General features: G+C 39.5%; 1 protein-coding gene and 1 pseudogene across 1 annotated transcript in view; one reads left to right on the plus strand and one right to left on the minus strand.

Moving 5' to 3' along the window:
- EMB (embigin) overlaps positions 1-3187 on the minus strand; it is a 42077-nt gene extending 38890 nt beyond the window's left edge. The window contains exon 1 of the mRNA XM_031038395.2: positions 2989-3187. Coding sequence (XP_030894255.1) covers positions 2989-3106 — 118 coding nt within the window. The 5' untranslated portion in view covers positions 3107-3187. The remainder of the gene's footprint in view (positions 1-2988) is intronic.
- An 8827-nt stretch (positions 3188-12014) lies between these two features.
- LOC102730058 (rhomboid domain-containing protein 3 pseudogene) overlaps positions 12015-25555 on the plus strand; it is a 23537-nt pseudogene continuing 9996 nt past the window's right edge.

Here is a 25555-nt window from a genome sequence, read left to right on the forward strand (position 1 = left end):
CCATTAAAGATAAGGTTATAATCTGTTCCTTTAAACAATGTAAATGACTTGAAACTGCTAAAACACCGCTAAAGTTTTCTGCTTAGACACAGACTAACACAATGTTAAGAGTGTGTGGGTGCTTGAATAATATTTGTTCTCACAAATATTTATTGCTAGGCAGTGGCTGTGTATGTATGTGGGATGGGGAGTGTCTCTAGAAAGGAAGGTGGTTGATCAAGAGTGTATATAAGCAATGTCCTCCAGAAGCTTACAACGATCATTTCAAATGATTCCCCTGCAAACACATTTTTCAGAAGATAAACACGACCCCTTCCCTCAATTTGTTCTACTTAAGAGTAATAATAATGATGTTTAAATATTCCCATTTATCTAATATTTGCTTTTATAAAGTTACTTTACCTTTCTTATGTAATTGAAACAGCTTAAAAGAATTAAGGTGAGTCCCTGTGCCTAACTTTGAGAACTCCAAGTGTGTTAGTATGCCCTTCAGCTCCAACCAAGCATTTAGATCCATACAGCGTGCTCTGTCAGTGGTTCCAAACTTTCAAAGACATACCCAGTTGTCTCAGAGAGACAACTGTGTATTGTGTTTAAGAAAACAGGCATTGGAGGGGGCGCCTGGCTGTCTCAGTCCATAGAGCAAACAACCCTTGATCTCAGGGTCATGAGTTCAAGCCCCATGTTGGGCTCAGAGCTTACTTAAAAATATAAAAAAATAAAGAAAACAAGCATTGAAGTCAGACTGAACAATGCTAAGTTTCTAGCTCTACTACTTAAGTAATTATATATAATTGGACCATTATTTAATATCTCTAAATTCCAATGTCCTCATCTGAAACTCAGGGACAATAAAAGCTAACCCATAGGGTTATATACCGCACAGTGCAATGCCTGGCACATAGTTGTTATACAGTAAAGATGATAAATTATAACATTTTTATTATTAAAATTTGGCCCAAAGTCTTAGGCTTATAGAACACCTACTTCCAAGTAGTTCAAAGCACCTAGATAAAAAATACCCAGTAAACTTCATAATAGCCTTTAGCAAAGAGGAAACTGAATCTCACAGAGCTCCATACAGAGTCTATAAAATAAGTTTGCTTCACAATTTTTAATTCTGCCTTAAAATGAGATGCTAACTTCATAACTTTCATACAGCACATCATTCTACAATTTTTTTTTTTTAAGATTTTATTTATTTGACAGAGAGAGACACAGGGAGAGAGGGAACACAAGCAGGGGGAGTGGGAGAGGGAGAAGTAGGCCCCCCGCGGAGCAGGGAGCCCGATGTGGGGCTTGATCCCAGGACCCTGGGATCATGACCTGAGCCGATGGCAGATGCTTAACGACTGAGCCACTCAGGCACCCCTACAATTTTAACTTAAGTGGAGCTAAAAGGCCCGACTGACACTGTATACACATACAGACACTTGCCATACCTACATACATCATCCCATTTATTTACAACTTTGCTAATTTATTCCACTTTCATTTCTTCCCTACTTTTTTCTTTAGAAGTCTGCTCTGAATGTCAGTTTAAACCTGACTCCCAGCTACCAACAGTATAGATATTCACACAATGTGCACTCTCTGGGCCATTATAATTTGAAAGCAGTGGTATTCAACCCGCTTAGGATCACGTGACTAAAATCACACGGGCGCTTTCAAAATACCTGATGTTCAGGCTAAATCCCTGGCCAACTGAATCAAAAATTTTGAGGGCAGGATCCAGCTGTTAAAGCTCCCAGATAATTCCAACATAGAACCAACTGGAGAACCCCAGTTCTAGAACTCACCCAGAATGCAATGGTCCTCAGAGCTGCAACAGTCTTAAGTGAAAGAGGAGTGAATCTAGAAATAGCCCCAAGTCCTTGACCATTCTTTGTAAGTAGTATGAATGAAAAAGAGGTATGTGGCTAGGAAGTGGGACAAGGAAATTTAGAAACTGAAGTAACCCAAAATGTTTTGTCCAAGATGTTAACAACTAGGCCTTTTAAAGGACAGTTGTAAAAATGGAATAATCCTATCCTTTGGATTATCTTACCATCTTTATGTTACAAAAACTCTACATGCTATAAGTTCATAAAAGTGAATTCCTATGAAAGTTTGAAGATCTTGTGTAGAATATCTTAATTTTAGTTGCTGATAGGCACTATTTGCTAACCTGATTGGCAGTCCACTGTCCTAATTAGCTAACACGTTGAATATGTTAACACAAAAACCTGAATTAGAAAGTAGGTTGGATTGAGATACTTTCAACATAAAAGGTAATTATAAACAGGTGAAGCTAAAATGGCAAATTTGGTGTTGGTTTTGGTAATGTTTCGCACATAGATCCCTCTTTCAAAGTTTCTTAAACAATCAAAACAATAACCACAAAAAATTCGCTTTCAAAGACCACGGTGTATGTAAAAAAAAGACACACACACACGGACACACAATATCCAATGAGTTGTGGGCTTCGGTTCGTTAGTTGGTTGTGGTTTGCTGTTATTTCAACTCAGTTGTAAAAAACATCCTCAAAGCAAAGCCAACCCACCTGCCAGGCAGGGAGGTGATATTTAAACCTACTATCAATTCAAGCGAAGGCAGCTGGCCTTGGAGAATGTGGCTTTCCGAAATCCTGCCGCTTTTGCGGAAACCGAGTCGCTACCTTGCTCCCGCCGGCACCCTCACACCCTGCCGCCCTCGCCCTTGGAACACCCAGACACTGCCCTACTACCAACGCCCCCGACTCGCGGGGCGCTCTTGGTTGCAGATTCCATCCCTGGAGCGGAGAAGCCCCACCCGCTCCAGTCTCCTCGTCCAGCTGAGACAACCCAAGCCTAGCCAATGGGAGGAGGCGGCCGCCGCTGGCCACCCGCCGTCGCCAGCCTCCCCGCGCCTCTCCACACCAACCCTGCCCCGGCGCATCGGCCAAGCCCTCAGCCTACCGGGACCCAGCCTCGCGCGTCCCCCCCCAACTCGGCCCTGTAGCCTTCGCACCTGTGGTATTGCCGTCCGCCCAGCCCCGGCGTACGGCCGCGAGGAGGCATAGGAGGAGCAGCGGCAGCTGCAGCGGCGGCGGCCCCCAGAGTCCCCGCAGGCCAGGCAAGGCGCGCATGGCGCCGGCGGGTCAGCCGCGCTCCTCGCGCACCGCCGTAGGTGGCCGAAGTTTCTGCGCACACTCGCCGGTGGCCCGGCGCCTGCTGCCTGTCCCGGGGGCGGGACACGCGACAAAAGGCAGAGTGGGAGGGGCCCGGCCGCCCTGCCCTCCTCCCCTGAGACGCTCTCACGGCGCCCGAAGCCGACCCAGGACTGCACCCAGTCCTCCATCAATTATGCAGCACGCTGACCGCAGCGGCCGCGCCCGGATGTGCAGTAGCCACCTCCGCGGCGCATCGTCTCCTGCCTCCGCCCTCCCGGCTCTAGCAGGTCTGGGCGGGAGCTTGCTAAGGACGCGGCAGGTGATGTCCAGCTCGTCTCCTGCAGGAGAGCTTGAAACTCCTAATGTGTGTGCATACATATGTATGTCTGCAGACTATTCTTTGCAGTTCGTCTGAAGCAAGGTTCACTTATTCACTCTGATGGGACAGATGAGAGGATGGAAAACACTTTTCGCCCCCCCCCGCCCCGGGACATCCCGGGGTTACTAAGGAGATTTATGCTTGCGCAGGTGGAAGGCGCTATCCGGCTGCCCTGAATCCTGGACGGCTCTTTCTCCGCTCTCCGTACCAAACGCACACACCTTCCCCTCCAGTCTCTGAAGGCTTAACCGGTTCTCTCTAGATTAAGGCTTCGGAGTCCCAAGGCCCCACAGTGTCTGTTTTCTTTTCCTATTGTTTGCTTAGCCTCATAGCTTTTAAGGAGCCACCTAGAGGTCAAGAAACAAAAACTACCCAAAGTAGATAACTGTGTAAACGGCACAAGCCTGTTGACCTTCAAACTCGAACACTGTTTAAAATAATGCTGTCTCCTACCACGCAAGGCTGTAGCTTGGAATTTTCAGTGCTCCCGACCAAATAAAACTAAAAGCTATCGGAGAGGGGAGGAGAAATCTATGTTCTAACATAAAAGAGCAGTAAGATCTGATGATTCTCCAGGGTGTTATAACACATTAAAAGATTTTTTTAAAGCATTTCTCCTAAGTCTTGTACTCTCTCCCTTTGTTTTTAGAATGCCAGGTTTGATATTCATAAATTCATTACATATCAGTGTCAAAAAAAAAAAAAAGCCTGAGTGGCTCATTTTGGCTAAGCAGCTGCTTTCTGCTCAGGTCATGATCCCGCGGTCCTTGGATCCAGCCCTGCGTAGGGCTCTCTGCTTAGCAGCGGAGTCTGCTTCTGCCTCTTCCTCTGTTACCTCCCCTCGCCCACCCCCCCCCCCACCATGCCCCGCTTGTGCTCTCTCTCACTCACTCTCTTCTCAAATAAATAAAATCTTAAAAAGAAAATAAAATTGAAAGAAAATGTCAGACAAATTTTGAAAACCGAAGTGCTAAACAAGAGCTATGCTCACTTCACAGAGGAATGGTTAATTTTTAATTGGTAGCCATTACTAAAATATGCCTGTTTCCGGTTTAATATTATATAGGGGAAATTTCAGAGGGATGTAGATTTTTAAATTGGTGTTAAGAGAATATGAGTAATACAATTCATTAAGCATAGTAATATCTAATTAATACTAAGTATCCGCCAAGTGTCAGGCACTGGGTTCAGAACAGGTTGCATGTACTGCAAGAAGTATGTACATGCACACACACACTCATCTAGAGAACTGTTTATCTATGAACTACAAATCTCAGGAAAGCCTCTTCTCAGTGAGAAAATTATGGTTATGATGATTAACCCTTTCTGAACAAAGCCTTATAAGAGACCCTGTAAGATTAACATTTTACATCATGACTCTCTTAGGACCATAACCAGACTTGCTAAACCCATATTCTCTGATTGATGGTTGCTAAATCATACCCCTGTCTTGCTGCCCTTCATCCTGTCTCAGGATTAACTACAATCATTTGTCTATACCTTCTGAGTTTTAACAATGAGCACTTCTCCAAACAAGCTGAACACTGACTGACCTTCCCCAGTTGGTCCTATAAGCTCAGATTCACTTTACTTCAAGTAAGTTGACCTCATTTAAAGAAAAATCATCTCAGTTGAATCAACGTGTTCATGAATTAGGGAAAAGTGACTTGCCCAAGCTGAGGCTAATTCCCACTGTCGCTTTTGTTGTTGCAGCAAAATAAATTGAGAAAGAACCATAATTCTTGGTTTGCTAAGCATTTTGAACGTGTTCTCCCCATTGTTAACTGTTTTATTTTTAGATATTTAGTATTTTTGTCCTTATCCCAACTTCACTTCATTGTTTCAAATGTTCTGTATTCTTTAAAACCAGCTTATATGATACCTTCCTTGTATGGCTTTTTCTGACCTTTCTAGTCCAAATTGACCTCTCCTTGCATGACGAGTTAAATATGGCCACAAATACATTGACACTGTCCTTATCATGAAGGGGAAAGAGGGCCCTGTGGCTCCTCTCTTCAAGCTGGGTGGTCTCTGTGACCTCTCTGACCTATCGAATATTGCAACAGTAACATTGTGAGTTTCCTGAACCAAACCACAAGAGCATCCACTTCCTTCCTCCTTGTTCTTACAAGACAGCTGCCAGGAAAGAAGTAGGACTACCTTGAGATCAACATGCCATGAGAAACCCAAACCACATAGAGAGACAGAAACAGTGAGATGACATGGGGAAAGGCCAAAGAGCAGCAGCCAGGTGCTAGATTTTTGAGTCTCTTCTTGGAGCCTCAGGCAAGGCCATCCCCCACCCAAACCCCCCCCCCACCCCACCCTACCCCGCCGGGAGCGTCCAAGGCTAGAGAGCATGCCTGACTGCTAGCCTCAAGAGAAGCTGAGTGATTGAGTTCTGACCTCGAAGGGAAAAGGCAGGATTCGTAATGTGAAAATCTCCCCAAATATCAAAGGGTTTTCAAAATATGGCAAGAATATCCACTCCAGTCCTCCCCACTATGACAGGCAACCTTTCTTCATACTTATTCTTTAAAACAAAAGCAGATGCTCCCCAACTTAATACACCATGTACTCACTTCAAATGCAGGTACCCCATTCAACACAGAAAGAGGCCCATCTCATTAGGAGGGGAAGTTGGATCCCTGACTGGTACAGATGCACATTCTAAGGCTCTGGGACAGGAACTAGTAGTATGTTCATTTAACATATGTCTTTGTAAAATTTGCTAAAGTAAACATTTTAACTGGAATTATTTAATATGACCATTTACTTCTACTCCAACTGCTCTTGCATCTCACTTTCCCACATGTCAGATGGCATGCTGTGAACGTTTTTGGGGATCCTGCTAAGAGGAAGTGGAGTTAAGGATACATTTCATAGGGATTTATTATAATATAGTTTTGTGTTTTACAGTCCCTTTGGTATAGGTATAGGGCCAAGTTATTGCTTATAGCCACCAGTCAGAAATGGCTTAAAAGGTCTACAGACTTTTTGCTGTGTGACTCAACTAGCCCTGTGACTAAATCGACTCTCTGGGCATCCTGACATAAAGGTGAAGAATCAGAGACCAAATGCTGATACCCTATGGTCACTTGGCACCAGAAATAAGTTGATAGGGAGGGAAAAGGATGCCATTGCCAGATCAAAGGTGTAATAGACTGAATTGTATTCCCCCGCACCCACCCAATGCATACATTGAAGCTCTAACCCTCAGTAGCTTAGATTGTAACTGTATTTGGAGATAAGCCTGTAAAGAGGTAATTAAGGTTAAATGAGGTCATATGGGTAGGCACAGGATCTAATATGACTACTCTTGGACCTAATCCAATATGTACCCTTATAAGAAGAAGAGGGGCACCTGGGTATCTCAGTTGGTTAAGTATCCGACTCTTGAACTCAGCTCAGGTCTTGATATCAGGGTCATGAGTTCAAGCCCCATGTTGGGCTCCACGCTGGGCATGGAGCCTACATTTAAAAAAAAAAGGAGGAAGAGACACCAAAGGAAGCACGCGCGCACACACACACACAGAAAAGGCCATGTGAGGACAGAAGCCTCAGGAGAATCCAAACCTGCTTCCATCATTTGTCACTATCTATTTAGTTTTTGGTAATAACTTTTCCCAGTATGCCTTTTGTCTTGTGACATTATCACCAAAAATTATTTGTGGGAGAAGCAGGCTTCCCACCAAGCAGGGAGCCCGATGTGGGGCTTGATCCCAGGACCCTGGGATCATGACCTGAGCCGAAGGCAGACACTTAATGACTGAGCCACTCAGGCACCCCTAACCAGTCTTTTTAAAAAATGGCTTTTGTCTGTTTAAAAAGTCTTCTTAAAAAAGCCTTCATTGTTTTAAGAAAAAAATAAAGTCATCCTATGTTTTCTTCTAGTATTTTCTGCTTTCTCTTTTTTATGTTTGAAATTTATGTTAATATAAATGTTAATCTCTACAAATGTAAAATTATTACGTAAATTTATAGTAATAATTATGACTTATCTTCCTGTCATTTTCAGCCATCTTTTATTTTAGAATAAAATATGCAGAGAAGGCATACTCTATTTTAGGATCAACAACATGTTATGTGTTCTATAAATGTCTTTTTGAAGATGGGCGATATCAATAAGTAGTAACTCTGGGTTTGGGTTCTGATACAAAGCAGCTTTGTATGCATTCTGGAAGATTAATGGTTGCTCAGGAGAGTGTTTAGCTAATAAACGTAGGTTTTGTTTGTTAAGGAACTTTTGACCAAAAGGGAAACGCAGAAGGTTTAGTTCTTCTCAGTGTAGAAAATTAGCAAAAATGGAGATGTATGTGAAAAAAAGAAACCTCTGTGTGTGGATGAGACAAGCTTGCTGATTCATACTGGTTAAAAGAATATTTGAAGGCCGTGGTTTTGAGTCACAGCACTACCATTTAATCTTTTTGTGAATTTAGAAATAATCGCCACTCCAAAGTTCAGTTTCCTTTCCTATAAAACAGGGAAATAGTACATATCTGCCAATGTTGTAAAGATAAAAATAAATGTCTTGGCAGTATTGCAAACCATAAAACAAAATATGTGGATGTTTGTTGTAGTGATTTTGTTGTTATTGCTACTATTGTTATAGATTGCACAATAGTGGTATTTTTTTTCTTGAGGTAATTTTGTGCAAAATGCATCCAATTTGCAAGCTGTGCCTTGTGCATTGGAGCTTGGAATAAATGCTACCAAGTCACTCTAATGAATTAAGAAACAGATTTTATTGGCAAAACTTATAATGGATGTGATCACCAGAAAGAAAGGCACAAGTGTCCAATACCTCCCCTTATATACCCACAATACCATGAAGGGGCATGCTAGCACCAGAGTACTCTACTGGACACACTATGTAGTTTAGCATTCAGGGGAAGGACCCTATCTCACTGTTCATAAAGAACAGCCTTTTTGATGGATTTTGTGGCCAACACATATAGAAGTGGTAGAGAAAAATCAGCTGCCAACATACTGTGACCTTGGTGCCCATGCAAACCTAGATTTAGGCACTCTTACTTTTTGAGGGAGAGGAAGGAAGGGTGAAAAGCAGTGCTAGAATAAAGAGAATTGTGTAAAATTTAATTTAGAAACAGATCCTTGGACCCCCACCTGACTTGTACGTTGTTAGGCAAAGACTCTTTTGCCACCCTCGGAGAAAACTGAAGAGAGGAAAACTAAGGGTCTTTAGTCTTGGATCTGCAGACTTGAGGGTGTGAGTACTCAGGACTAGACACCTAATTTGTGGGGCTCAGAGCAAAACTAAAATGCAAATCCATTGTTCAAAAATTACTAATTTTAAGATGACTCCATAGAGAATTAAACCAGGTGTCCGGCCCTGATTGGGACTCAGTGCGACTGTACGAGTTCGTTCTGTCTCTGTATAGCTGGCTGCATGGGTACTTTACTGAAAATAGGAAGGTCAGTGTCCACACACACACTGAATGCTAGATGCTAAGAACGCTTTTTTTTTTCTTTTCTTTTTAATTTTTTTTTTTAATTTAACTATAGCTGATACACACTGTTACATTAGTTTCAGGTGTACAACATAGTGATTTCACAACTCTCTACATTATGCTGTGCTCACAAGAAATGTAGCTGCCATCTGTCACCATAAAGCTATTATAATACATTGACTATATTCCTTATGCTTGTAACTTTTAGTCCCATGACTTATTCAATCCATAACTGGAGCCTGTATCTTTTTACTAATTGGCTGTTATCTTTACTCTCAGGTGTATGTGACCAAGCCAAGGGTCCCCAAGATTTAAGATAATCTTCAAATGAATCTGAAAATCAGAAAAGTCCCATATATTTGCTCAGAATGATGAAAATAAACTTTTAATCCCTACAGTCTTATAAATAACAAAAAATCACCAAACACCCAAGAAAAAGATTTAATATGGAAAGAGAAACCAGAACAGAAGAAACATAACTTAGTAAAAATTATACAACGATAAGAAATTTCAATAGAAAATGACCATAGAAATCCTTAGATTAAGAGATGATATTGCATCTATGAAAAAAGAACAAGCTATTATGAGAAAGAACATTTAAGGGGAAAAAAGATCAGATTTTAAAGCATGATTAAAGAAATGAAAAAGTTTGGGAAAATAAAGTTGAGGAAAACCTCACAGAAAGTAAAGCAGAAGGACAAAGAGATGGCTGTAAGAAGAGAAAAAAGATAATATTATATGATTAGTCCAGGAGGCCCAATATCCAAATAATAGAAAGATAGAACAAAGAAAATGGGAGGAAATCAACAATGAAATAATTCAAAAATTAACTAAAACTGAAGGAAATGCAAGCTGAAGGTTTCCACCAAATTCCCAGTTGGATGAAAATAGACTCATATCAAGGCACATCACTGTGGAATTTCAGAACACTGTGAATAAGGAGAAAATCCTGTAGGTAAGGAGAAAATCCTGTAGGTTCCATAGAAGGGGATATAGAACTTGTCAAAAAATAGAATGGCTTTGACATTCTTAATAGAAGAGAAACACTTCCAAAATTCTGCAGGGAAATGTTTCCAACCTAGAGTTGTAGGCTCTGTTGAAATGTCAACTAAATATGAGGACAGAATAAAAACATGTTAAAGTATGAACTATCTCAAAAAATTTATCTCCCATCCATACTTTTTCTCAGCAAGCTACTGAAGAAAGTCCTCCTCCAAATCAAGAGAGTAAATCAAAAAAAAAAAAAGAGAGAGAGAAAAGGGGTGCCTGGGTGGCTCAGATAGTTAAGTGTCTGCCTTTGGCTCAGGTCATGATCCCAGGGTCCTGGGATCAAGCCCCACATCAGGCTCCTGGCTCAGCGGGGAGCCTGCTTCTACCTCTCCCTCTGCCTCTCTCCCTGCTCATGCTCTCTTTCTCTGTGTATCTTTGTGTCTCAAATGAATAAATAAAATCTTTAAAAAAAAAAAAAAAAGAGAGAGTAAATCAAAGTAAAGGGGGAAATGTGGGAACAGGAAAGGAGATCCTAGGATGAGAAAAAATTACAAAAAAAATCTCATACTCATCAAAACATACTGAATAGTAGCGAGGAAAGTGTGATTTATTTTCTGTAATTAGAAATCCTACAGTATTCTGCTGTTAAATATAATTTTTGTTGGTTTCTTTTTCCATTTGAAATCTTTTCCTTGGGTGTTGGGTGATCTTTAGCTGTTTATTCTTGTCCAAGATTGTGGGGATTAAAAGTTTATTTTAAGGGGCGCCTGGGTGGCTCAGTCGTTAAGCATCTGCCTTCAGCTCAGGTCATGATCCCAGGGTCCTGGGATCGAGCCCCGCATCGGGCTCCTTGATCGGCGGGAAGCGTGCTTCTCCCTCTCCCACTCTCACTGCTTGTGTTCCCTCTCTCGCTGTCTCTCTCTCTGTGTCAAATAAATAAATAAAATCTTTAAAAAAAAAGTTTATTTTAATCACTCTGAGCAGAGATATGAGACTTTTCTGACTTTCAACTTCACTTGAGGAGTATTTAAGATTTTATTTTTAAGCAATTTTTACAGCCAACATGGGGCTCTAACCTACAACCACAAGATTAAGAGTCACACACTCCACTGACTGAACTAGCCAGGCACCACCACTTGAAGATTATCTTAAATGTTTTGGGGGACCTTTGGGCTGGTCATATATACCTGAACATATACTTTTTGGTAGATACACATAATTATACAAAGGAAGTTTATTTTATTCCTAGTTTACTAAAAGTTTTTGTACTTAACAGATTCTTTTGAATCAACCTCTCATGATCAGTTACTTAGAAAAGTAGAATTTAAGTAGAAATTGCAGTGGATTTATAGATTAATTTGGGGAGGGTTGACATCTTTGTAATGGTGAGTCCTCTCTATTTCATTATCTCCATTTTACTGAGTCTTGAGAAATTTTAACTTTTGCTTCATGTAAGTTTTACATGATTTTAGTTAAATATACTCATAAGGGGGCACCTGGGTGGCTCAGTCAGTTAAACGACCAACTTTTGATTTCAGCTCAGGTCATGATCCTGGGATGGAGCTCCACATCGGGCAACCTGCTCAGTGGGGAGTCTGTTTGAGAATTCTCTCCCTCTGCCCCTCCCCCCACCCACACTATCTCTCTCTCTCAAATGAATAAATAAATCTTTAAAATAAATAAATATATCTGTGAGTATATAATTCATAACTTTTTTTGTTCTTGTCTTTGTTAAAGGTATTTTAAAATAAACGTTTGTATTTTGTTATTTCTATAAATTTAAAATATGTATTTATTCTATAAATTAAAAAATTTCTATAAAGTAAAAAATTTTCTATAAATTAAAAATTAAAAATTTTTTGTTTTTGTCTTGTTAAAGGTATTTTAAAATAAACGTTTGTATTTTGTTATTTCTATAAATTAAAAAAAAAAATCTCTCTATCACTCAGAAGAATCTTCCCTATCCTTGTGTTCTCATTCAGTCCTCCGGGCTTCTCAGTAAGCACACAGCCCCAAGACCACCCTTGACACCTTCAGCCACTCTATGCATGCCAGAGCATCCCCCTCCCCACCCCTACTGTCCCCAGCGCTGCTTCTTGCCTCCTCCAACCTGATGCTGCTGCTGAGCAACCTGTGACTGGTGGGGACTGGCCCCAGCCTCACCCAGGCCTCAGAGCTGCCGCTGGACCCTTGACAGGCTCACTGGCTGCCAACCCATGCCCAGGGCTACATGGCCCGACCTGGCCTGCTCCTGAGCCTGATGCTCCTGCCCACACTGGGCTGGTAGCAGGAGTGCTACCTGGGCACATTGCAGTTCCTGCTTGCCTCTGCCCTGCTCCCCCTGGCTGCAGGACTCAGGGTCTCAGTGCAGTTGGGGGCTACGGCTCCATGCCTGTCCGCCCACGGCCATGCTGGCAGGGCGGGGTTACCAGCCTAGACCTCCGCAGGGGGTACTATCACTGTGGCTGCTACCTACTGTAGCTGCTCCTCGCCTTGACACCACTGCTCAGCTCCGAGCCACCCCTCCTGCAGCTATTCTGCAGCCTCCTGGCTGGCCTGGCCTACACAGCTGGGGCCTTCCGGTGGCTGGAGCTCTCTGAGCTGAAGCTGTAAGCACTGATGGAGGGCATCTTGTGCAGGGCCCTGGCAGGGCACTGGCCACTCCAACTCCTTCCTACCCCAGGCGGCCTGGCTGAGCTGCCTGCCTATTCCCCATCCTGTTGGAGCGAGGCCTCTTGCCCCTGGACTTCCTTACATGGCCTCCGGTCCCACAGCGAAGGCTCAGCCCAGTTCCCTCCAGGCCTGGGGTCTGTGTCGCAGATCTGCGAGGGCTCCTCTGAGGGGAGCCTGGCTTGGGCTTAGATGAGTAGGTGCTGCAGGAGGGGATCCAGGCCTCACTCGTGAGGGGCCAGCACAGCGTCCTGAGAGCCACTATGGCTGCCTAAGTCCACTGTCTCCTGTCTGCAGCTGCAGCAGCTGGAACACATGGGCTTCCCCGCAGAGCAAGCGGTGGTGCTATTGGCAGCCACAGGCCACAGGGAGGGTGCTGTGTGTCACTGCTGGCTGGGGGGGTGGGGGGGTTGGGGGGGAGGTGGGCATGGATGTAACTCAGGAGAGGGGTTGCCCCCCTACCCCCCCAAGGGCCCCAGTCCTCTGCAGCACAGGCAAACCCTCAGGTGACAAGAGGCTTGGCCTGTGGTGAGTAGTCCATCCAAGCCTCAGCTCTGTCTGCTGAGAGTCACATTGTGATACAGGAGAGCCCCCTTCCACACCGCACCCCACCCTTGCACTGTTTAGAATAAAAACCAGTTTGCTTTTCCAAAAAAAAAAAAAAGTATTACCATATATATTATCTTCTAACTGGTCACCTTACTAAATTATTTTGTTCCTTTTAATAATTTTTTATTGACTTTCCAGGATTTTCTATGTAGAAAAATCACACAAATTGCAACTAATGGTGATTTTTTTTTGTTTCTCCCTTTCTAATATTTATTTCTCTTATTTAAGTTCTTGTTTTATCACATTTGGCCCCACATTTTCATGTAATAATCATGGTACTTAATTTAAAACAACAGAATAAGCCAGACTCTGGTTAATTTTGGCAAAACAAAACAATAAAAATAGCTCAAGGAAAACTGGAGAACCATATTTAGAAAAGAGTGTGATATTAGTAGAGGAAAAGACAAATAGTTTAGTGAAGAATAGAGAGACAAAAGGAGACACACCTGTGCGTGAGAATATATATATGATATTTCAGAATAGTGAAGAAGAGAAAGATAATCCAATAAATTAGAGGCTAATGTGTTATACATTTTGATAGATATATTTAGATCCCTATCACACACATCATATTAACTGATAAATTCCAAACTCATTAGAGTTCTAAAGATAAAACTATAAAATTGTGTAAAGCTATAGAAGGATTTACAAATTATTTTAGGGATAGAAAAGGACGTTAGAAATAGAGAAAAGACTGACATTTTTTACTACTGTATAAAATTTTAAAGAAAATTTATACATGATGAAAGACAACATAAAATAAAAACAAAATACAAATTAGGAGAAAATATGTACAGTGTATCATCTATAAAGAGTTAATATCCTTAATATTAAAAGAGCACCAATATGTTGGGAAAATTGGACAGACACATGCGGAACAATGAAACAGTACCATTTCCTTACATGATACACAAAAATAGACTCAAAATGGATGAAAGACCTAAATGTGAGACAAGAATCCATCAAAATCCTAGAGAACACAGGCAGAACCTCTGTGACCTTGGCCGTAGCAACTTCTTGCTAGACACGTCTACAAAGGCAAGGGAAACAAAGACAAAAATGAACTGTTGGGACCTCATCAAGATAAAAAGCTTTTGCACAGAAAGGAAACAGTTGACAAAACCAAAAGACAACCGACAGAATGGGAGAAGATATTTGCAAATGATCTACCAGATAAAGAGGTAGCATCCAAAATCTATAAAGAACTTATCAAACTCAACACCCAAAGAACAAATGATCCAATCAAGAAATGGGCAGAAGACACGAACAGACATTTCTCCAAAGAAGACATCCAAATGTCCAACACACACATGAAAAAGTGCTCAACATCACTTGGCATCAGGGAAATACAAATCAAAACCACAATAAGATACCACCAGTCAGAATGGCTAAAATTAACAAGTCAGGAAATGAGAGATGTTGGCGAGGATGTGGAGAAAGAGGAACCCTCTTACATTGTTAGTGGGAATGCAAGCTGGTGCAGCCACTCTGGAAAACAGTATGGCGGTTCCTCAAAAAGTTGAAAATAGAGCTACCCTATGACCCAGCAATTGGACTACCGGGTATTTACCCCAAAGATACAAATGTAGTGATCCGAAGGGTATGTGCACCCCCAGTGTTGATAGCAGCAATGTCCACAATAGCCAAACTGTGGAAAGAGCCAAGATGTCCATTGACAGATGAATGGATAAAGAAGATGTGGTATATATATAATGGAATATTACATAGCCATCAAAAAATTGAAATCTTGTCATTTGCAACAATGTGGGATGAACTAGAGGGTATTATGCTAAGTGAAATAAGTCAATCAGAGAAAGACAATTATCATATGATTTCACTGGTATGTGGAATTTAAGAAACAAAACAGAGGATCATAGGGGAAGAGAGGAAAAAATAAAACAAGACAAAATCAGAGAGGGAGACAAACCATAAGAGACTCTTAATCATTGGAAACAAACTGAGGTTTGCTGGAGGGGGGAGAGGTGGGGGGATGGGGTACCTGGGTGATGAACATTAAGGAGGACATGTGATGTAATGAGCACTGGGTGTTATATAAGACTGATGACTCACTGACCTCTACCTCTGAAACCTATAATACATTATATATTAATTAATTGAATTTAAATTTTAAAAAATATTTTTTATACTTGATTAAGCATTGAAATACTGCTTTTAGACAAATGTTAGCTTAAATAAATTATTAAAATTCAAAAAAATAGAAACAATTGAATAAAAAAAATAAAAATAAAAGAGCACCAATAAATCAGTACGAAAAATAAAGACCTCACTTTAAAAAAAAGTGGCATGGGATGCTTTTGGGACAATATATAAATGGATTAGGATTAGTCTTAAAAATCTGGTTAAGAAAGTAGAGTTTACTGCATTTTCTCAGCTTTCTTTGTATGTATCCAAATAATAAAGATCTCAGTTCATAGCTTCTGCAATGAATTTCTGCATGGACCAGAAATAAAAAGGACAGATAGAGCCATCAGCAAAGTCAATGGCATAGAGACAGCCTGAAAAACAAGTTCATTCAGATCAGGGGGCCCTTGGAGACTCAGGTGTACAACAAGTTCTTCCAGAGTCTCAACATCTTCCAGACCTTTGAGGGGACAAATTACATTCTCCATCTGTTTGTAGCCCAGCCAGGCCCCTTAGCCAAAGGAGAAGAGCTCTACTGTCTTAGGATGCTTTGAAAAAACATTTTAGAAATGCTGGTCCCTTTGGTGTTGAAGCAAATAAACAGGGCAGGAGAGGGCAATGGTGAGTCTGAGTGAGCGTGCCCCAACACACCAGCAAAGAGAATCTGGAAAGGTTTGTCACCATAGTGGAATCACGTAGGATGGTCAAAACACTGACTGCAGCACTTGGAAGACAGTGTCGCTGATCTCTATGCCCCGGTGATATTCTCTCCAGGGCCTCCATAAACTGGGCAGAGATAGCTCCATAATATGCAGGACCCAGTGCAGAATGTAAGTGTGAAGTCCCTGTTCAAAAAGCAGGAAGACGTTCTGTTACAAGTACTAAACTATAAAGCTTTTTACCTTTCTTCTGTAGTCTTTCTCTTGACCTCTTTTATATTTCTCTAAGTAGAGAAAAAAAAATGTTAATTATTAGAAAGAATTTTACCATTCATCTTTATATTGTTCAATACCAGATTAGATGCAAATATAAGAATATGTAATTCATATGCAGAGTCACTGAAATTACACAATTCATATGTCATCATTTATACATACATGTTTTTGGTTCTTACCAAGTAAGTGAAAATGTTGCACAAAAGTAACTTTGTTGTTTTTATTTTGCTTCTTGGTACATGCACATTCCACCAACACTCTACCTTCTACTTATTGGTGAGTAAAAAAGAACTGAAAGGAAAAGGATCTAAGGGTTCCCCTTTCTTCCTTCTATGTCATTTTCAGTGTAAGTATTGATTTAAAACGTGAAGCATTCTTTCACCCAGCTTTTATTAATGGAGATTATTTGATGGTAATCTATCACATTTAAGAGATTATAATGTACATATAATAAATACATATTATATCTCAATATTTAATTATTTTCCTGAATACATGAGTCAAGAAATCTTAAAGAAACATATTAAGTTACCCTCAAAAGTTCCTCATGGGCGCCTGGGTGGCTCAGTTGGTTAAGTGACTGCCTTCGGCTCAGGTCATGATCCTGGAGTCCCTGGATCGAGTCCCGCATCGGGCGAGTCTCTGGATCGAGTCCCGCATCGGGCTCCCTGCTCAGCAAGGGGTCTGCTTCTCCCTCTGACCCTCTTCCCTCTGGTGCTATCTCTCATTCTCTTTCTCAAATAAATAAATAAAATATTTAAAAAAAAAAAAAGTTACTCATGAATAGAGGTAAATATACTGATGAATGATTCATGTCATGAGTACTAAAAAAACAGACATTTTGGATCCAGGTATAGACACGTGCACGCACATGCGTGCACACACACATTCATGTACTTATTCAACTTTTTCTCTAAAACTGAAAATAAATGCATTTTGGAAGACTAAATTCCTCATAGGTTGGCAGGGCAAAAATTCATCTTCAGTTTACAATTATTATGTGTATTATCTATAAAAAATACTGTTGTTTCTTTACAAAATATTTTGTTTTCAATAAAGATTATATAACATAATAAAACTTTAGAAACTGTAAAGATAACATATTTAAAGTTAAGCAAACATTTTACTTTAGAATATTGTCAGAAATTGTCCTATGAATATATAGCAAAAAAATTTTTAATTAGCCCCTATCTCACTCTATTTATTTATTTTTCAAGATTTTATTTTTTAAGTCATCTCTCTACCCAACATGGGGCTCGAACAACCTCAAGATCCAGAGTCGCATGCTCCACCAACTGAGCCAGCCAGGCACCCCAGCCCCAGTTTACTTTAAAAGCGATAATATTTGGCAATCTCTAGAGTACTTTCAAATAACTGATTATGCCCACTGGTGACCCAACACTACCTGTGTTTCGTATTTCAACAAAGCCATTCCCTTTGAAGTGGAGGATGTGAGATCAGATATTGCTCCTCAAGGAACTGAAATTCTAGACACCTGGCCTTCAGTTTCACTGCTCTGTAATCCACTCAAGTTTATAAACAGGAAGAAAAGGTAACATCTATACACAAAGGAAGAGAAGAGTGGAAGAGAAGATAAACCCTTGCCAGTTAATTACTAAAGAATGACCTAGGTGGAATTCACTTTCTTCCATGATTTCAGCTATTCCACTAACTTTGTATACATTTCCAGTAGAATGAGTACTAGACTCACTTAGCATCTCTGCACTCAGGGGTATTGTGTACTTGACACCAAGAGCCAAATGTTTTTCTAAAATTTGAATTTCATCAACATTGTACTATATTATAGTGATTTCATACTATTAGAACACAGCTTTTAGTATTATTTCTTGTTCTCTATATAACATCTCCCATTGGTCATATAAAACACTTTAAAAGTATTTTGCCTATTTTGTTTGCGGGAAAGACTATTCAGAGATTCTCAGTTAACAAAACAGTAGTGCCCTCTTGGAATGGAAGCATATGATATGTCCTTAAAATACATAACTTCATTTTAAATCTCATACACACACACACATACGCACACATATCTGTATAACTAGATGCAGATATCTAGATATACATACACACCTATATAGGTATGCACATAACATATATACTCAGATATATTATTTCAAACTCATATATATGACAAAATTTTTAGTTAAGTCTGTATCCCCAAAAATGTGGTTGGAAAAGTCAGAAATATTTGACTGGAAGTACAAATTCTTTATGAAAAAGCAAAATGTAATGTGTATTACTTTTTCAAATATGGAACTATACATACAACTTATAAGTTACCAGAACTTTTTTGGATGTGAACTGACTAGTGTTGTTAGAATAACCACAGAATCCTGTCAAATAACAGTGACTGTTCCATTTAACTCTAATTTTCCCAGTCTAGGTTCGAACCTGAGCTTATTTCAATCCCTCTCATTCTCAAATCAAACTCTATATTAAAAAAAGGCAAAACAAAAAATGCACTGTAGTTTGAAAACTGCATGTTAGTGAAGCAGTGGTTGATTTGTTAAAGTATTTTACTGGAAAATAATTTTAAACCACTGAAAATAAAGGTGTCTCAAAATATAGCCAATGCAAGAAAGTACAATTTTAACACTGCAACCAATTGTAGTTAATTTGGTTTAAAAATCAGGACTCTGGATATACAGTGTTCTCCTTTAACACTTCTATATTGTATTCAAGTCAGCATTGACTTTGAAATTTTTTATGACTTCAGATTCTATGTAGTTATTTTTCTTAGACATTTTTTATCTTTAAACTTTTGTTATGGAATAATTTGGAACAATATTCCAGGTGATTCTTGTTGTGAGAATAAGCTGAATGGACACGAGCTTCCAATTTTCAGGGTTTTGTTTTTCCCCCCTTAGGAGAGATTCTTTCTGCCATTACCGCCCATAATTTTCCAGCCTCGACAATTTGCTCTTTCTTACAAGCAACACTTGTTAATATAGTTCTTTCATGTATACCATTGAAATTATAAGCCTATAATCTAATTAATACAGAGGAGAAATTAATCAATAGAAATAGAATTTGGAAGTTCTTACTCTCAAAATTGTTCTAATTTCAAATAAAACCATTGAGGAACTCTGAAATTAAGATGTCAACATCTTTTCAAGGAAATGGTCAGTTTTTTGAACATGGGTCAACTCAGAAAATTTACTAGTGTTTGATTTACAGGTGACCCAAGGGGAGAGCAGTAAAATGTGATCCAGAGACAGAACCAGAACAGACATTTGCTGATGCAGTTCCAACGATAGGCATTACTAATATCCTAATAGTTGATCACTGGCTTACACTAGACTCAGATGATTTTTTTGTGATTGCGTGTTCATTTGTTTGTCAACACATTACCTTATCCCTTAGATGATGGTTCTCAAACCTAGTTGCACATCACCATCAATTCTGGAAATGTCTCCAAATTCAGTTTTACAGTACCATCCAATTCAGTCCACTGAATCAGAATCTTTGAGAGGAAAACCTATAAATCTTTTCCTTCTGCCCATCCCTCTCCCCCTTTCTCCCTCCATTTTCCACTTCCCCACCCTACTTTCCTTCCTCTGTCTCTCTCCTGCCCTTCAAGCATATTACAGGAACAAAAACCATTGGTGCAAGATAGAAGAGAGAAACAAAATAAAAAAGAAGAAATAAGTGTCAAAAAATCCTTGTTTAAGTGAACAAAAGCAAATATTCAAATAGCTCTGAGTTTCTTTTTCAACTGAAAAACATGACAGTTTATCCAGCTCATTTAAAAGTTATACCAAACTATTCAGGGGCGCCTGGGTGGCTCAGTTGTTAAGCATCTGCCTTTGGCTCACTCAGGTCATGATCCCAGGATCCTGGGATCGAGCCCCTGCATCGGGGCTCCCTGCTCAGCGGGAAGCCTGCTTCTCCCTCTCCCACTCCCCCTGCTTGTGTTCCCTCTCTTGCTGTGTCTCTCTCTGTCAATAAATAAATAAAATCTTTAAAAAAAAAAGTTATACCAAACTATTCAAAACCAAATGTAAGACCAGAAAAGGCAACCCCCCATTTTATGCCTTTTAAATAAAGACATTTCTTTCAAGAATCAGTGGTCCCCACTTTCATTTTCCTGTTGTATGTTATTGAAACTTCTGGAGATGCTTCAGCAGAAGGCCTAGTCTGATCATTGGCTTATTTGCCTATTTATGTTTCTGTAATATAAATTCCTTACAGGAAATTTGACAGTACTAAGCTTATCCCTAATTTTGTTCAATTTACCCTGACCCTTAATTGCTTCTACTGCTTAAAACACCTTTTCCCACCTTATTCATTTCTTGAATTCCTATTTGTCCTTCTAAATGAAACTGGAACATTCAGTAGATAATTTAATTACTGAGTGTCTATTTAGTACCAAGTATTGTGATTTGCACAGAAAATACAAATGGAATTAGTCTTTGTCCCTTCACCAAGGATATTACTGTCTAGCTGTTGAGAGTGATAAGTAAATAAACAATTATAGCAAGTATGATAAGAATGATGCTAAGAACACTTTGTTAACACAGCAAAGCGACATATGAATTGAGCTAGAAGACCATACTAGGGTGAAGCTAATAGTAATGTGTGTCTGCACTCTGTTTTTGAAACTCTCCTAATATTTTTATAATTTGAATGGAAACATAGAAAATATTCTCAGCAAGACTTGAGGGAAAGAAACACAGCAGGTGGGAAATGTAATATGCTAGACAGCTGAACCAAGATCCAAATGAATGTCAACAGTCTAGGTTGATGGTCTAAAATCCATGTAATCAGATTGAACAAGGGAAACATACAGTATGGGATGGAAGATGCCTATCTAGATAATATTTTTTAACAAAAGATACACAGATTTAAGAAAATAATTTTTATAAGTCATCACTGTCATATGGTGGTCTAATTTTATGCCATTTATTTAAAGTTCAAAAATGTACAAAATTAATAATGTATACATTAGAACGTTAAGAAAAGCAAAGGAATGATAAGCATAAAATTCAGAATAATGGTTACCTAAGAGAGAGAGTGGTTACCTGAGAGAGAGAGCAATGCAAATGCAGTATTGATGGGAGCAAAAGGGCACCAGCATCAAGTGGATCAGTAATGTCTTCTTCATAAATCAGTATATCAGTGTGTGCATATGTCTGTGTGTGAATTATTTCAAAATTAAATTTGAATATAAAAAAACTTTGGGGTGCCTGGGTGGCTCAGTTGGTTAAGCATCCAACTCTTGGTTTCAACTCAGGTCATGATCTCAGGGTTGTGAGCTCCAGCCCTGCATCCGGCCATGCACTCAGCGGGCAGTCTGCTTAAAGATTCTCCCTCTCGGGCGCCTGGGTGGCTCAGTTGGTTAAGCTACTGCCTTCGGCTCGGGTCATGATCCTGGAGTCCCAGGATGGAGTCCCGCATCGGGCTCCCTGCTTGGCAGGGAGTCTGCTTCTCCCTCTGACCCTCCTCCCTCTCATGCTCTCTGTCTCTCATTCTCTCTCTCTCTCTCAAATAAATAAATAAAATCTAAAAAAAGAAAAAGAAAGATTCTCCCTCTCCCTCTGCCCCCCCCACCTCTATAAATAAGTAAACAAACAAAAAATTTTGAAAAGAAAATAATAAAAACTTAAATAGACAGTAATTGTATCCATTCAACCAGAAAAGCAGAATCACTAGGAGGCACATATATATAATTTGCTACAGAGAACTGGGCAATTGTGGGAGCCAGTTAAGCACCTTTGGCAAGGTGATTTTGGCTGCTTCTAATGCTGGAGCATGAAGCACACTAGGCAGGCAGTCAAGAAGGGAAGATGGATGTAAAGTGGTGGAGACCAAGGGACAGCCGGAACCCATAAGCACAAGCCAGAACCCGGAGTGGACAGACTGAAACCATGTTACACTTTTTGCCTTGGATCTTGTTGACAAGGGTATCCTGCAAAAAGTCCAGGGTCCTTCGTCACAGAGCTAACAAACCTCTTTCAAGTCACTCATCACTGGCTGTTCCCCTAAGTATACAGGATGCACAGGTTAATAACTTCTGTTTTTCCCTTGTTATTCTGTCTTTTGTTAGTCTAATGTCTAGGGCCCCAGTCAATAAAACTAAGACAGGGAGGGGGAAAACAGTTTCCACCCCTATGCAGGCACACCTGGGACATATTGAGGGTTCCACGGCACACCACCTCGATAAAGCAAGTAAATGAATTTTTTTTGCTTTCTCAGTGCATATAAAATTATGTTTACACTATACCGTATCTATTAAGTGTGCAATAGCATTCTGTCTTAAAAAATGTATATGCCTTAATTTAAAAATACTCTATTGTTAAACAACAACAACAAAAAAGCTAACCATCCTCTGAGTTTTCAGGGAGTCATAATCAGTGATCACAGATCACCATACAAATTTTTCAATTTGTTTTTCAAAATTTTCATTATAATAATGAAAAAGTGAAATATTATGAGAATCACCAAAATGTGACACAGAGATATGAAGTGAGCAAATGCTGCTGGATCTGTTGGATAGACTTGCTGGACACAAAGGTTTCCACAAACCTTCAGTTTATAAAAACTGCAATATCTGCAAAGCACAATGAAGCGAAGCCCAATAAAACAAGTTTTACCTGTACTCTGCAAATTGTATGTTGGGAGCACAGGTGTCTTGAATTTAACTAAAAGACTGTATTCTATCAGTCTGGTTGTTTTTTACTTTTTTCAGTCAACATTATTTTTAAAATCTCTCCATGTTCTTCAAATGCATCTAGCTCAATGCTTCTATCCGCGACACTAGTATTCCTAGTCTCCTGTACCATCTTTCTTATTCATCCTCTTAGCAAGAACAGCAAGGTTTAACTTATTTCTTGCTTTCGAAACAATGCAGTAATGGACACATGTCTTCATATCTGTCACCTTATGGATCTGTATAGAAGGTTCTCTGGGAAACACCCAGGCGTGGAATCACCAGGGCATAAGTTATACATGGTTTTAGGGTTTGTTTGTTAATTTTTTTTTAATTGAAATACAATTAACATACAAATTGTACACAGTAATTCTACTCTATAAAGTCACCTTGCTCTCTGCAGTGGTTACACATTTATACCCCCTTTCCCACTGCTTTACCAATACTTGATGGTGTCCAGCTCTCAACACTTTGCCAAACTAATGGGAGTAAAGTCCTATCTCATGGTTAATTTCATTTGCCTGTCTTTGCTTATAAGGGAAACTGAGCAACTCTCCCCAGAGTTCTTAGCCAGGTAGTTTTCTCTGGGTGGAAATTGTCTATTATTCTTCATTGCCCCTTTTTTTAAACTGGATTTCTTATCTTTTCCATCTTGATTTTTAGGAATTCTTGGCATATTCTAGATGCTGACCCTTTGTTTATTTTACTCATTGCAAATATCTTCTCCCAGATTATCAACCATTTATTAACTTTGTCGTTTTTGTCCATTAAAGTAGCTTTTTAATTTACTGTAGTTAAATCCTTATTCTCTCCCTGTTTCTCTCTCTCTCTGTCTCTCTTTTTTTTCTTTCCTTTGTGGTTTGTCGTCCTAGAGTTTTAATCAATATGATTTTCCACTACTCCAGGGTAACACATATATTCTCCTAAATTTTTTTCGTTCTGTAATTTTACTTTTTATTATCATGTTTACTGTTTCTGGAGTATCTTATTTATGATATAAGTTATGGCTCCAATGTAATTTTTTGGATTTCTATCATTTTCCCAATGCCATCTACCAGACAATCCGACTTTTCTGCACTCACCCTTACAGTTCAGCTATACCATACAACACATTTATATATGTGCTTATAATAGTGTGTGCATATATATATTCCTGAGCTCTGCTTTATGCTTTATAATTTATTTGTGATAACTACCACAATTTTTATTATTAGTAATACGGCTTTGTACTATGTCATACCTAGCAGGATGTGTTTTTATTCTTTTCTTTCTTAAAAATAAAAATGCCTGAAGTATTCATGAGCCTTTATTCTTCTGTATATATTTTTAAATAAAATTACTAAGTTCTTCCAAAAATGTCTGATTGAATTTTGATTAAAAATAAAATAGCATCTCCTTGAAAATATTAATCATGCATATTTTAGACCCTTATTCTGTCCGGTCTATTAATCCTGCTGACTTTGATTTTCAGTTTGCTGCTTTTCTTTGATAGCAGTGAAATGACAGTCTCCTGATTTTTTCCTGGGCGCTGGTATTAGAGTATGAGCTACCTCAGCTAGTTATATGTGCCGAGGCAGGGGGCCAAATTCAGGTTCCACCTTGTGCTCAACTGGTGAGTTTAGAAATGGGACGGAGTGCAGAGAGCTTGTGTTTTTGTTGTTGTTGTTGTTTGTTTTTGTTTTTTTTAGAGAGTTTGTGTCTTAACAATCAAGACTCACCCATTCTATTTTAATTTGCACCCCTCCTCCTCATGGCACAAATGTGGCTGAGGGACAAGCTGGGGCCTCTGGTCTCCTGTTGGGTTAATGCAGCTCCTCTTTCATTGTGGGCTTAACCTCCCCTTTATACTGTTAATAATGATACCATCACAGGTCCTGCTTGTTAGTTTAGATGACTCAGAAAACTTCATAGTGTTGGCACTTTGCAGCATTAATAAAACACACTTTTAGACTTTTGTTTTCCAATGTGTGTATATGAGACCACCCACAAAATTCCTAGTTTGTCAGGTAACACAGTAGAAGCAAGTTAGAACATTTATCTTGCTTTCTCTCACAGTTCAGAGGATGATTATACACACTTTTCTTTTTAATAGAGTATACCCAAATGAAAGAGACTGTCATCCATGGAAAGAGGTTGTGATTCCATGTAAAGACTTTGAGGTCAAATTGTCTGGATTTGAATCCAGTGCTACCTTTCACTTATTATATGACCTTGAACAAGTTATTTAACCCATTTCCCCATTTACAAAATGGAAATTTTAAAAATTGGGCAGCACATAGTAGGCACTTTATAAATATTAACTCTTGTTATTATTACAGTTGTTTTCAGAGGTTCCAAGAGCTTGAAAATTCTGACTCTAGAAACCTGCCCGCTCTTATTCTCCTTTTCCCCATTTTCTGCCCTCTAGTGGTAATTTCAAATATGACTTCTTTGTTTGATTTTAAAGGAAATTCTTGTTCTTGCATATATAAACCCACTTTGTTTCCCTAGTCTTATTAAGCCCAAATTGGTTTATTTTTATTTTTTTATTATTATTATTTTTAAAAGACACACTTATTCAGC

Source organism: Leptonychotes weddellii, chromosome 7, assembly GCF_054177405.1.
Source record: "Leptonychotes weddellii isolate Sample4059 chromosome 7, ASM5417740v2, whole genome shotgun sequence".
Lineage (NCBI taxonomy): Eukaryota > Metazoa > Chordata > Mammalia > Carnivora > Phocidae > Leptonychotes > Leptonychotes weddellii.